Source organism: Oryza glaberrima, chromosome 3 (assembly GCF_000147395.1).
Source record: "Oryza glaberrima chromosome 3, OglaRS2, whole genome shotgun sequence".
In the NCBI taxonomy this organism is placed as follows: domain Eukaryota; kingdom Viridiplantae; phylum Streptophyta; class Magnoliopsida; order Poales; family Poaceae; genus Oryza; species Oryza glaberrima.
Window position 1 is genome coordinate 30,496,861 of NC_068328.1, and position 13,811 is coordinate 30,510,671.

At 37.5% G+C, this 13,811-nt stretch overlaps 1 protein-coding gene across 1 annotated transcript; it reads right to left on the reverse strand.

Annotated features, from left to right (window-relative positions):
- Positions 1–6,881: 6,881 nt before the first annotated feature.
- On the reverse strand, positions 6,882–13,811 carry LOC127766676 (MADS-box transcription factor 34). The gene is made up of 8 exons (XM_052291791.1): positions 13,073–13,811; positions 10,658–10,739; positions 9,092–9,153; positions 8,849–8,948; positions 8,105–8,146; positions 7,935–7,976; positions 7,409–7,542; positions 6,882–7,164 (listed from the first exon to the last, which is right to left on the reverse strand). Exons 1-8 carry the CDS (start codon positions 13,255–13,257, stop codon positions 7,092–7,094), a joined length of 720 nt encoding a protein of 239 aa, XP_052147751.1. The 5' UTR covers positions 13,258–13,811; the 3' UTR covers positions 6,882–7,091.

The following is a 13,811-nucleotide window of genomic DNA, read 5'->3' on the forward strand; positions in this document are numbered from 1 at the left end:
CTCCACCTCTCTAGTTCATTTTATGATAGCGATCTAGCCAACTATATTTCTATTTTAGGTGTAGAAACTATTTGGTTGGACTCCAGCTATAGGATGAGTGGAGCTATAGCTAGAGCCATACTAAACTGGCCCTTAAATAGACTTCATTTTCGATCGCTTTAACTTTGTTCTTTCTTACCTATAATTAATCTGTAACTCAAAATTATTCCTAGGTTATCATTTGACGATAATTTATTTTCGTATTAATGAGTGTTCATTTGATTTTTCTTCTCTCACCATTAGTTTGTTAGCTTTGTTCTAAAAATGTAGTCTTCGTAGAACGGAGAAAGTATTTTGAACAGGAAGCAGGGACCTACTCATGCAGTAGGATGATTGATTGCCCTCCCTATGCACAGTAGGAATTTTAACATTGGCTTGTCTGGTTCTCAGGGGCTATGCAAAACTTGAGCTACATTATTAAATATTTTGGATCAGATCTAACATCACATCGTTTTGGATGGGACTTAAATACGGACTTCACTGTGCATTCTTGGATACACTAGCTAGAATGTTATTTCATTCTCTTATAAAATTACGGATTTAATTGTACGATTGGATCTATCTGTCTCTTACAGTAAGGATGCAGGCAATGCTATCTTACATAAGAGCCCATATTCTAAGTTAATTTTCATCAACAAGTATATAATAAAAATGGATGAAAAAAAAGTACAATTAGGTTTACTGGGCCTCAAAGCCTGCAAGCATGTCGCGTTGGCATCCCTATTTTCTAACATTTATGTAATGATTCTATTTTTCCAACTACCATATATTCTACCTTAAAACTTGACTTCTTGACGTATCATAGCAGCATCTCTTTAAGATATGGTGTATGATTGATAATGTTAGATTCCCCATGGGCAGAACTAGGTGAGGACAAAAAGCTCAGCTCAGCTTGTAAGCCAAATTAGCTGAGCCCGAGCCTCCATCATAGCTCTTTTCCAAAACGAGCCAGAGCTGCAGAACCGTCTAATATGTATTTGGTTGAAAGGGATGAGATAGTCATGTGGGGACAAATCTATTTTCAGGGTGTTCGGTTCGATAACAGGTGGGACAGAATAATCCTTGAAATGGAATATTTTTCTAGATCCAGGTCAACTTTATAAAAAAAAATTAACGGACTCGAATTGAGATGCGGACCACACCCTCACATTCCTTATAAAAAAAAATAAGAGCATTATATCCCTTATGCCAAAGACATAGATGGGGCTATCCCATCTCAGAAAATAATAAGGATGGACCTAACATATCCCACTTTATCCCCAAATAAACACACTTCTATAGTTGTACATCAACTTGCAATTGCCAATGTATTTGGTAGTTTCATGATTTATATGTGCAATACCTGTACGTAGTGGACCCAAGGGAACAGAGAATCATGGGAAATGACTATAGGGGATGAACCAAGGGAATATATAGGACACATTAAAGTGTTGCTAAATACTAGAGATACCCCGAGAAATTCCCCTCTGAAATAGGGAACAAATGGAATTTAATTTTGGATGAGGGGATTGAATCCAAGATAAGCTAAGAGAACAGGAACTGTGTTGTCACACTCACATGTTATGCTTGGGGAATTTGCTGTGACAAGGGGAAAAAAATGAAAATGTAAGCAAAATACCAAGAATATATCTTATTAACTGAAGCTCAACCATAGTCTCCACCCCCCACACCTCAAATCATCTCTCTGGTCCCTGTTCGATTTTGCTCATGTTAGCATGGAAAACACGCTGAGACATTAGTGTCCGATTAATGAAGCATTACTACCATGAACTTGAAAATGGATTTATGTGGTTTTTAAGAAACTCCTATAGAATTCTTTTTTCAAAAAAGTGCACCATTTATCAACTCGATAAGTGGGCTCACGATACAAGAGAGTAGCTCACCCCATCAATTCAAAATGAGGCCAAAACCCCTAACCGCTCCGTCACTTCCTCAACCTCACTAATGACAATGCACAGTGCCCGCTGGAAGGCCACTTCATGGTAAACCCGCCTCTCTTGCATTAACTTGTTTTGTGACAGTCAAAGTGCTATATGCCTCACCAAAGATCAGATGTTTCATGAGAGGACAAAGCACATTGATATCAAGTACCATTATGTTCGTGATGTAGTCGCGCAAGGTAAGCTAAAGGTATGCAAGATAAGTACTCATGATAATCCTGCTGATATGATGACAAAGCCTGTTCCTGTTGCTAAGTTTGAGCTTTGCTCAAGCTTAGTTGGTATAGTGGTTTAGCCCGAGAGGCTATTTGACGCCGAAAGTGGTTTTTGTCTTTGTTGTGTTCAGGGTGAAGGATTGATTCATGTTACAAGAAGGAATTTGTCTCAAGGTGCAGTTTGTTGAGTTGTGATCCAAATTCATGTGCACTTAATAAAGGCCAGCTTCTGCCGTAGCGGAGCGAAGGCTGAAGCTGGCCCATTGGGCTGTGCGCCTGGGGACGCTTGGGGGTGCGGGGGCGGAGCCCCCGCGGTACGGATCATCATCCCTTTTAGGGTTCCACTATATATATACCTCTTGTAAGCTGCCGTGCGGTGATGTAACCTCACCTCAGATATAGTGAAGATATTTTGCTGGCTGGCGCCTGTGGTTTTTTCTCTCCTATTTTGGGAGGGTTTTCCACGTTAAATCTCGTGTCTTTTGTGATTGATCTATTGTTTTTTATCGTTTGTTCGCCTATCGTTTCCTAACAGCCTCTAACCGGGCAAAGATTAAAAAATAATATTTTTATGATCTAAATTATTATTATTATTAATAATAGAAAAATAATCTTGTTTTGTTTCAAAGGAGGAATTTTCCTTTTTTTTCATTTACCTTGAGCGAAGCTGGACCAAATTGGGATCTAATATTTTTTTGTCCGTCGACTTTGAGCCCTTCTTTCTCCCCTCCCTCCTCCCCGCACAAATTTTCATAATCTCTCCTTCATTATATATGACAAGCCATCCCAACAACTTTGCCTAGCCACTAAATCTAACCATCTTAATTAGCTGACCACACTACCAAGGGATCCCTCCTTAGAGTGGCCCTATTAAAGAGAATAATAATAAAAAAAAACACCGTACATGATGTATAATGCTTGGTCATACCTCAAAGAGACTGGTGGTTGTGTGAAGTTAGAGCTATAGCATTGACACAGAGCGAGATGTATGACAATGATGATATACGCGTAGGGGAAATTAATTAGAATCGCCTGATCACGAGCGAGAAGTTCCTATATTATATGATGATGATGTCATGCCATTGTCAGCGTGTGAAGAGCCTTGTTGTGCTTTGAACTTGCTAGTTATATGGCCGTGTGGTCTACAGTTGTTAGGTAGGTAGTTAATTTGTTGGTACGTATGATTGTTTTAGCCCGATTTTCTCTTCATTTTGAGACTAATCATTCGGTGTTGGGGGTGGTGGTATAACAGTTCTCTCCTTAAAACGAGTCACTTTTTTTAAAAAAATATAACGATGAAAAATTACCGTGATTGTAGCATGCAGATACACGATATTGGAGAACAATGTGTGCCGTGTTTACTTCCAAAGTTATTCTTCAAAACTCCAACTTTTTTATCGCATCAAAACTTTCCTACACACGTAAACTTTCAACTTTTCTGTCACATCATTTCAATTTCAATTAAATTTCTAATTTTAGTGTGAACTAAACACAACCGTGGGACTCTATCCTATGTGTATTTTACCTCTACCATTAATGCTTTATGCCGACCACGACCGTCAAATAGCTGATGAACGCACAACATGCAATCCTGCAAAAGATTACATACTTTACAGTCATTGGATAGTAACCACCATATCAGCGCCCCTTGTGGATGACGACAACTTTCATTCTCATGTCGTGTCATTGCCAAAAGATATGGAAGAAACTTATCTTTACATGCATAGTGTCTGCACAATGGGTGAGATGCAAACATGTAATTATCTAGGGCAATAGAGATTAATTAGAGAATTCATATTACTGAAAAGCGACAAAACACATGTTGACAGAAGGGATAACCCACTAGATAACAATATTCTTTCTGGCGCCTTTCTAGCAAACATTCATCGTGGCACAACTGCTCAACTGCTTAACCTGCTGTTAAATGTTTCTAGAAAATTTAGATTTCTTCAGAAAAATAAATCGTACGGAAAATTGCTATATTAACTCATGCACATTTCATTTTAGCATATAAGTACAATAGTTACTCTTACTGACTAAATGTAATGTTTATTTCTTTTGGAACATGAGTGCTCGTACTTATGACTAATTAGTCTTTCATTAGTATAGACGACGTACATGTTAACAGCGAGACGTTTGTGCACTCCGTTAATTTTAAGATATACCGACCCAATCTTTTTAAATGTGCTCACATGATTAGGGTGTGCGTGTGTGTATTTATAAAGGTGAGCACGCACGCGTTGTAAACGCTTGTGTTTGTACCAGCATATGCACTTCTGAGCACACCTCCCTAACTGATATTGATACTTTTTTGAAACCTAAACTGATATTGATACTCTCTCCGGTAAAAAAAGTACTGATATTTTGATATGCATACAGTCAACAAGTTTAAATTTTAACCATCAATATCGCTTTGAATATTTTGATTTTGATTAGATTAGTCTTCGAAAATAATTTCAAAATATTATAATTTTACTATATTTTTTATAGATTTTATTCTAGTAATTACCAACAAAACAAGTGTCTTGATGACCATGACAATATCCAGAACACACTTAGAGCACGTATAATAAAATGTTATAAGGGGGCTATAAGAGTTACCACACCAGATTTATGATGTGTTGGAGAAGAGAATGGAGGAGACAGAAGAGAAGTGTGCTTCTGTAGCAAGCTGTAATATGAGCTCCAAAAATCTTTAAGAGAATAAGGTGTGCAAAATACTTCCTCCATTTCACAATGTAAGTCATTCTAGCATTTCCCACATTCATAATGATGTTATATTGATGTTAATGACATCAATATGAATGTGTGAAATGCTAGAATGACTTACATTATGAAACGGAGGGAGTACGTATTAATAGTGCTATATGTATAACTATAGTTAAATATTGTATGGGTAAGATATTAGATTAGTTATAAATGATATGGTAAGAGCAATGTGATCCATAAGCAAACCATATATATATTTATGTGGAAGAGAAAAATAAGAAAAAAGTGAAAAGTATTGGCTCTCATGCAAGAGTTAGCTCTACACATGCTTAAAAAAAGTATATATTAAACTCATAGTAAGAGAAAGAGAGAGAAGAAAAAAATATAGCTAACTTTATATATAGCTAATCTATTATATATATGTTAGCTAAACAATGATCGCTAATTAATAGTAAGGCCGGTCTACTATTAAACTTAGTTACGTTGGCTCTACTATTAGGGAGCAGTTAACTGTTTATAAGGCAAAAAAGACAATAAATTAACTCTCATCGGTACTGTACATAATAACGTTAGGCGGAGAGCATAAATGCAAACAACGCACACCCTGTGCAAATATTCGCAAGGATGGATCAGATGCAGATCCGCAGTGAAGGAGAAAAAGACGGGTATATATATGTACGAAGTTCTCAAAAAAAAAAAAAGTGTACGAGGCAGGAAGCTGCCGGCGTCGCCTCATCACTCATCAGATTCCACCTGCAACCAAAAAAAATCTGTGGACTGTGGAGCATGGAGATCGACCACAATTAAATTCGTCAATAATTCCTGCCCAAAGCTAGAAAAACAACAAGCCAATATCAGGAGAAGCATATTCCTAAGTGAGATTACAACAAGAGAGCAGTTAGGCCACACATCCCTCTCCACATAGTACTCCATCTGTCCCGTAATAAGTTTATTTTTGGCTCATTATATTTATCCCAAAATTAATTTTATTTTTAGTGATCATTGCATCGAAGTTTATGAAAGTACAAAATAATTATACTGAGAGTATATAAAGTGAGAAATAATTGCATTGAGATTTGATAAAATATGGGTGTTTCGGTCTTTTTTGTTTTGTATCGATATGTGCGAGATGAATAAGACAGGGGGTAGGCCATAGCTTCGTGCTACGCGACATAGTAGATTAATTTGGAGATGAAGCTTGGGAGGAGGCCACGGGCAGACAAAGTCGTTGTCCTATCCAAATGTACGACCATCTCTGTCTAATACATCTTTGCTTCCGTCCATAAATATAAGGATTTTTATTCTTAAGTAAATGAAAATGTTTTTGTAAACAATGGTTATTTTTAAAATTTTGAATTGCTTGTATTTCCTTCCCAAGCATCTCATTGGCTAAAAATATATAGATGTTAGTGTTTTAGAATTATATTGTGATACAAATTTTAAATCGTAAAAATGCTTATATTTTGAAACATAGGGAGTAGTACTCTAGTGCCCCACCTGGCTCCACGCGGCCCCTCTCTTATTCATTTTCTTTTCTTTTGGTGGTGATAGTGCGTGTGGCATTTTTATATTTTAGCCGGTCGGTGGATGGACCTCGACCGTGCCACTAACAATGTCCACTAGTTTCATACCTTGCACGTGAGTGTTGTCTAGTCATCATGACTATACGCATATCTTTACCTACCGATCATGCTTCATTTAGAATATTATGTACAGCTACCTTTATTGATGGGGTGAAATTATGTTGTCTTTTATACGAATATTACGCACTTTTTTAAAAAAGTTTTTTTTTTGGCCTAAGGTAGCTACATATGATAAATGGAGTGCGATATTTCTAAAAGTAAGGTCTATAACTGTTGAGCACTACAACATCGTGGATATATCGACTTGATATCACAAACATGATGTAAACGCAAAAAGGATGGTTGTCCCGCTTTTGTTTTCACGGTACCATATCACGCACCTTACTCGCAGTGACAGTACTCACAAACTGTTCATACAAGACAAAACTATACATAGTAGTAGTACATTACACTGAGAAAAGTTTGGCAAGCACTTAATTAGCAACAAATTGAAGAGGAAGGAGAGAGGAACTTCTGAAGCAACATATAGAATCCATACATATGGCCAAACTCAGCTGATACTTGACCCTGATTAACTGAAGCTGAAACGGTAGCTAGCTAGCTAGCTAGGCCATCCACTCAGGAGGATAACCGCCCGGTGGCGGCGCCGGCGGCTGGTTCACGTCCACGGCATGAAGCCTGCAAAAATTAGCAAGTGCATATTTGCCATCAGTCCAACATGATTCATATATAGACAACCATCACTTTGCCATTATTAGGACAAATCTTGATAATCCGTGGAAAACTAACTTGTTTGGTGCAAAAGCGGAATTAATGATTTTTTCCCCTTCTAAATGAAAGCTCCATTTGTCAAAAAGAGTGTAGAAATCTCCCTTTTTCTAACAAAAGTTTAGCAAGGATGAAGACAGTGCAGTTCACGCACCCGAGGGCCTGGAAGAAGTGCTCTGGTTGGGGAGGCTCACTGGAAAACACGCCGCCGCCGCCGCCATGGCCATTGCTGCAGTTTCCGTTCCATGGAGGCTGTGGGGGAGCTGCCTCTACGTCGATCTCCTCAAGCTGAAACAGGAAAGGATCAAACAACCAAATTAACCAAGAGAAGAGCAACGTTGTCACTGCCGATCACTACAGAGAATGATCAGGATCAAGAAACATGTGCGTTCTCCAAATAGCATGATGTCAAATTGATGCAGAGAGGTGAAGGCTGAGAAGCCGATGCATGCATTTTATACTGCTGCCATGCCACCAGCCGGGGGGACCTACCGACCTATATATACTTGGCCTACTATCGGCTTTTCAATCACGAGCCCACAAATCTACTTCAGAGGAGATCGAGCAAAATTCTTGGGAGTGGTCCAAGAAGCGAGTCATGCGGTCCCTAACTACAAATGCAGAGAGAGCTTTTTCTATATGGTTTCTAGGTAGCATTTGAGTAAATGGAAATCTCGTACCTTCCTTTTCAGGACCCTGTTTGCATCTTGTAGCATTTGTTCCTGAAGAAAAGTTCAATATTGGAGCAATTAGATAAAAACAAACCGGATTTGCCACTGAAAGAGGTACAAGTATTCACTGTAGTGTAGTATATCATTTGGCGGCATTGAAGAAGATATTTCAGTGTTACCTTTCTCTTTAGGTCGCAGAGTTCATCAAGTAGTACCTGAGTCTGCAAAATATGTATGAAATCATGCACAGAAGAGTATTAGAAGTCACCTAGTTTGGAGCAGCTTTTTGAATCGTAGAGAATAATATATATCCCTTAATTTTTTTAATGAAAAAAGGAAAGCAAATAGTTGCACCTTTTCTAATCAATTGGCAGTCACCAAGTGTACAGCAATGTACTCCCTCTGTAAAAAAAAAACTAAACCTAGGAGGGGATATGACATTTTTTAGTCCAACGAATCTGGACAAAGGGCTATCTAGATTTATTATATTAAGATATGTCACATCCTTGTTTAGGTTGAGTTCTTTTTTTTAAGAACGGAGGGAGTATCAGTGTGGCAAAATGCAGTTACTTTTTTTTTTAACGTTACAGTTACCTGTTATTCACAACTCCTAGTCAGAAAATCCCACTTTTAATTTAATCCAACCTTTGTAAATTATTCTAATTAAGCTTAAGCAACAACTAAGGGTTAAGCCTCGTAGAACATTGATCTTTTATCACATGGATGTTGGGTAAGCCAACAAATACAAATCCACATCACATATTACCACATTTGTATAGCTTCAGATATAGTGCATAGTAAGCAAACCATAATATATGTAACAAAGAAGCTAGCGCAACGTTACGGATGAAATCTGAAAATTTTAATCGGTAAGTATACTACATATTTATACTTGAACGAGTTTCCTTGCTATGTTAATTTACCTTTCTTGATCTGATTTGCTTCAAGGTTCTGACTACTTGACTCTCAAGCTGCTCAAGTTCATTTGTAGCCAGTGGAGCTAAATCCTCACCTAGAAGGTTCCTGCAACATTATCACCAGTTAAAATATTTTGCAAAACAAAGGGAGCAATGGAGTAGAGCCAGTGTTCTTTAGACTAAAGTATTAGACCCAACAAAATTGAAGAACACATGTACATATGAGTATGAACATAAAGAATCTATTACCTTTGTGATTGTTGCAGAATCTCAACATGTGCCTTCAAGTTCACATATTCCTGATAGTTGTTCTACATTATAAAGAAAAGCGAATTGAAAACAAGCTAAAATTTTAAATTTAGTTATTCTTGTCATACACAGCACAAAAGCGGCACTAATGATTTACTGAAAGTGTACTGATAATATACATTTGTAATAGTGACAACGTTTGACCTATATTAATCTACAAACAGTTGATCTATATATATATATATATATATATATATATATATATATATATATATATATATATATATATATATATATATATATATATATATATATTGTATTGTATTATTAAGATAGCTTAAATGGAAGCTACCACGTTTGCTCTGGAGGCTAAAACCTATATTAATCGGAGAAAAGGGAAAAAAATGTTTGGACCATTAGATCGTGGGGTCTAGCTCATTATAGTTTAGATTGATGAATATATCTGCATATAAAATGCAATTGTAGCTATAGAAAAAAAAAGGTAGAAATTGTATATGAAATCCAATTCTATTTTTTTTAAAAAAAATATATTAGGTAGAAAATACAATTGTATCAATCGAATAGAGTTAAAGTATTGCATATCAAATCTAATTCTACTTTTGAAATCTAGCACCATGCAATTTGCATGAGACAATCGCCTAGTTATATTAAGTATAGGCCAAGTTATATTTGCAGTACGTATAATAAACAAATTAAAGATGTGAACAACATGGTAATTAAAACTAAAATGGTCCCTGTAGATAGATGCGTAGAATTTACGATGGATGCCAATAATTGACGGAGTAACTACGAAGAGATACTATACTCTATCTAGTGCACCCAGATCCCCATGGATATGTTCAATAAACATTTATCACATTTACATCATGTATGCGTTGCCCATTTAGCTAGATAAATACTGTTCTTATCTGCTTCTTTGGGCTTGCAAGCAAATCCGAAGCTCCACAAACTTAACTAAACTGGAATTCAAAGGAAGTGCACAACGCATTAGTATGTGCTTGCATGAGAATTGTTGAACAAAGAAAATCCTTATAGAAGGTAATGCATGAAATGCACTAGGCCAATGGCCATCGATTTATACATGTGTTCCCAATTTCCGGTGACTTAGGTATCTCTGGTCTTAATGCCCGGTGCAAATTACAAATGGGCACAATTGATCTTTCTTTTTCCTTGTCAAAAGTTAAATGGCCGGTGAGGCTAGCTATGAGAGGAAAGGAATCTTTGCCTTAAGAAGAGTCATTGTATTTCAAGCTATGGATGTCTATGACTCAAGAATTTACTATTCTTTCTTCTCATAGTGAGAGAGGAGTACGGTTTTTATGATCACATCTCATGAGTACTTTTAAAAGTTAAATTTCATGAGAAAACAGTTTTCTAGTGTAAAGATTGCCTCTCATAAATCAATCTCTAGTAGATTATTCACAAATAAAAATACTGGAAGCAATTACCTGATGGTTAATTTTCTAGGGGACATTATGCAAAAATGATTATGTCAATAAAAACATCAACAAATAATGTGCCATAAACTGAATAAAATTATCAAACCTGCATCTCATCGCTAGTTGGTGCGGCAGCATCTTGCGAAGCATAAATGTACCTCTGGTATCTCTCAAGCGTCTTAAGCATGCTGAAATATGAATTAGAGATAGATGGTTAACTAGCACACTATACAGAAAATATGTTTCCCCTAAAAGAAATAGTATATTAATAAAGCTGTTAATTATGTCTTCCGATCAATTTGTGAATGTTTCGTTGTCATTTTCTTCCTCAGGAAAAAAAAAATCAAGCCTCCTTTAGGGTACATTCACTGGAGAGGGTTGGGAACTGTTCCCTCCCTCACACAAAACAAAGTAACGCACGATTAATTAAGTATTAGCTTAAAAAACTTAAAAATAGATTAATATGGTTTTTTATAAGCAACTTTCCTATAGAATTTTATAAAAAAACGTATTGTTTAGCAATTTGGGAAACGTACAAAGTAAACGAGATAATAGAAGTTGAGAAAGTGTCTAAAAGAAGTAAAGAACCCAACCTAAGTCCATCTTAGGTGCTTTGGTGCCACCAGAAAATTCATTATACCAAATTAAACAAGAAAAATGCAAATAAATATATGGAAAATATAGCTTTAAATTTGTATGCCGCTCCATCCGAAGTGTTTTCATCCCCCCCCCCCCCCTCACCTTTAGGAGAAAAATAAAAGGTGATCTAATTAACAAAGCAGCCCTAGTCTGTGCCAAGCCACTAATTGTACATCCTTTTTTCACTGAGGATGAAGGATAAAAATAAAACAATATTCTAGTGTGTTATAACCCAATAAGACACCATTTTTTTCCTAGCAATATTTAAAAATTATTAATATGAGAAACGTGTATCTATGGATGATGCATGTCACATATGACAAATTAACAGTTCACCAACGGTGAAACTTTGTGTGATCATCACATGGTAGCTAGTGAACACATATACTACAAAAACAAGGTACTGTGGCACTTGATAAAGAACCAATAACGGCATAGCATTATTATACAGAAATCTCTTATTCAAATACAGTAATCTGTCTCCATGGATGATACCCCTTATAACAACAAATTAACAGTGTTAACCAAGGGTTGAAACCTGTGTGATCATCATACGGTAGCTAGTGCGAATGCATATTCCTACAAAAATATGGTACATATATATATGATACTTGACAAAGAACCAACAAGAAACAGACAAAAAAACTGGACCCTTATGGCAATTTAGTGATTGATTGGAAAAACTAAATGTGCAATAATTCAGTAATAGAAACTACTAGGTCATTTGATTTCCCTTTGTAACGTATATATTAATTGTAAGAATGTAGCATACATTCATATGGGGAAAAAGGCCAAAACATATTAGCATCCCCATACAAACTATAACTCACTAGCATGTATATTAACATGGTCAGTGTATTCTTTAATATGCAATTTTTTCTAATGTGAGTTCCACATTTCATGCAAACTGCCCCAAATTTGAAGATTATCCTGTACGGGTCAATTACACGTTAATATAATAATATACTATAAATTAGCAATTCTACCTCACAGAGTGTCTATATATATGGACGGTGCATTTGCCTACAGTGAATTGTTTTATAGAGCTGAAAGTAGTTGTACAGTTGATCTTTTCCAACGTAGCTATAAGGTAACAGTATTTTGGTACTGTCAGATATACAAAGTCAGAGCTTGTACGTTAAAGTAGTTCTTGCAAGTTCCAAGCCGTAGATGAATTAACACATGACGATGTTGGTGAGTTTAACTAGTGTGTTGTGTTCATGAGATATTTATTGCAGCAAGTTTATAATTAACACACAAAAGTATCCTTGATAATATATAAGTAAACGACAAATTTTGATCAAAAGTGGCATTCTTCAGCAAATTTTGCTCATCAACAGCTAGTACTAAAAGTGGCATTCTTCCAAGTAAATTATTTAAACTCCATCAAGTTAAATCCTCCAAATTTTAGGCTAATTCAGATTCTAGCATTTGTACACGCCATGATATTTACATCAAATGAAACCCCTTTCTTAATTTTTCTTGCCTGCTATGACACACATACATATATACACACACGGTATATATACGCATATATGTACATGTCTGGATCTCCTGCCGAGGACAACCTCGTCTTCTTTGCCTTGTTCTTTTGTAGCCTTTTTTACATGAACAGTAGCTTCGCCCAATAGAACAGAAAGAAAGGAACAGGCGTAGAAAAAACAACACGTACGAAATCATGGCCCCTCCCATAAGTTCATGCACGGACGACGACGGATACAGTATACGCGCGAGAAAATTCAGATCGGTCGTGATTTCTTGCAGATTGTGCGCGCAAAGATGGAGCAAATTGCGGTTGGGGAGTGCAGGTTAAGCAAGTTGAGAGAATTTGATTAGGGGAAGAGGAGGAAGCTGAGATGAGTGAGAGGGGCAGTGGGTTTACTTGGATGAGGAGGAGAACTGGTAGAGGCGGCCGGCGTGGGAGAAGAGGACGAGGGCGACCTCGGCGTCGCAGAGGATGGAGAGCTCGTAGGCCTTCTTGAGCAGGCCGTTCCGCCGCTTGGCGAACGTCACCTGCCGGCTGATCTTGTTCTCGATCGGCTGAAGCACCACCTTGCCTCGCCCCATCTCGATCTCTCGCTCGAGATCTCTCTTCAGTCTTCCCTTCCTCTCTCTCTCTAGATCGATCTCTAGCAGACCAGCAAATCAACACAAACCTCTGAAGAATTTTCTTCAGCAAAGCTTAGCTGCTAGCTCTTCTCATCCATGCAGCATCTGCATGATGGATGGATCGATCAGTGCATGAAATCAATTCCGATTCCTTGCTCTCTCTCGCTAGCTCTCTCTCCTACTGTCACACACGCACACCGGCCGGCCTGCAGCTGATCTGCTCAAGCTGTGGCTTAATTAGGAGTAGCTTTTTTCCCTCTATGCCCTACTTAATCTCTCCTCTCAAGAGAGAGAGAGAGAGATAGAGAGAGGCCTGGCCCAGCTTGCAGCGCCCTGTGGATGGTGGTGGTGGTGGTGGTGGTGGCCGATCTGCAGCTTAATTGGCCGAGAGAGACTGAGCGCGAAAGAAAGGCAACGAGAGCGAGAGGCCGGGTCGTCGACGAAGAGAAGAATCTTTTCTCTCGTGGGGTCGAGGCAGATTGAATTTGGATCTCATCTCATATTCTCGCCTC

Coding starts and splice junctions, on each gene's coding strand:
- LOC127766676 (XM_052291791.1), bottom strand. CDS start 13,257: ATGGGGCGAGGCAAGGTGGTGCTTCAGCCGATCGAGAACAAGATCAGC. Junction 8,949..9,091: donor ATTCTGCAACAATCACAAAG/GTAATAGATTCT, acceptor ATAATGTTGCAG/GAACCTTCTAGGTGAGGATT. Junction 7,543..7,934: donor ACAGGGTCCTGAAAAGGAAG/GTACGAGATTTC, acceptor TTCCTGTTTCAG/CTTGAGGAGATCGACGTAGA.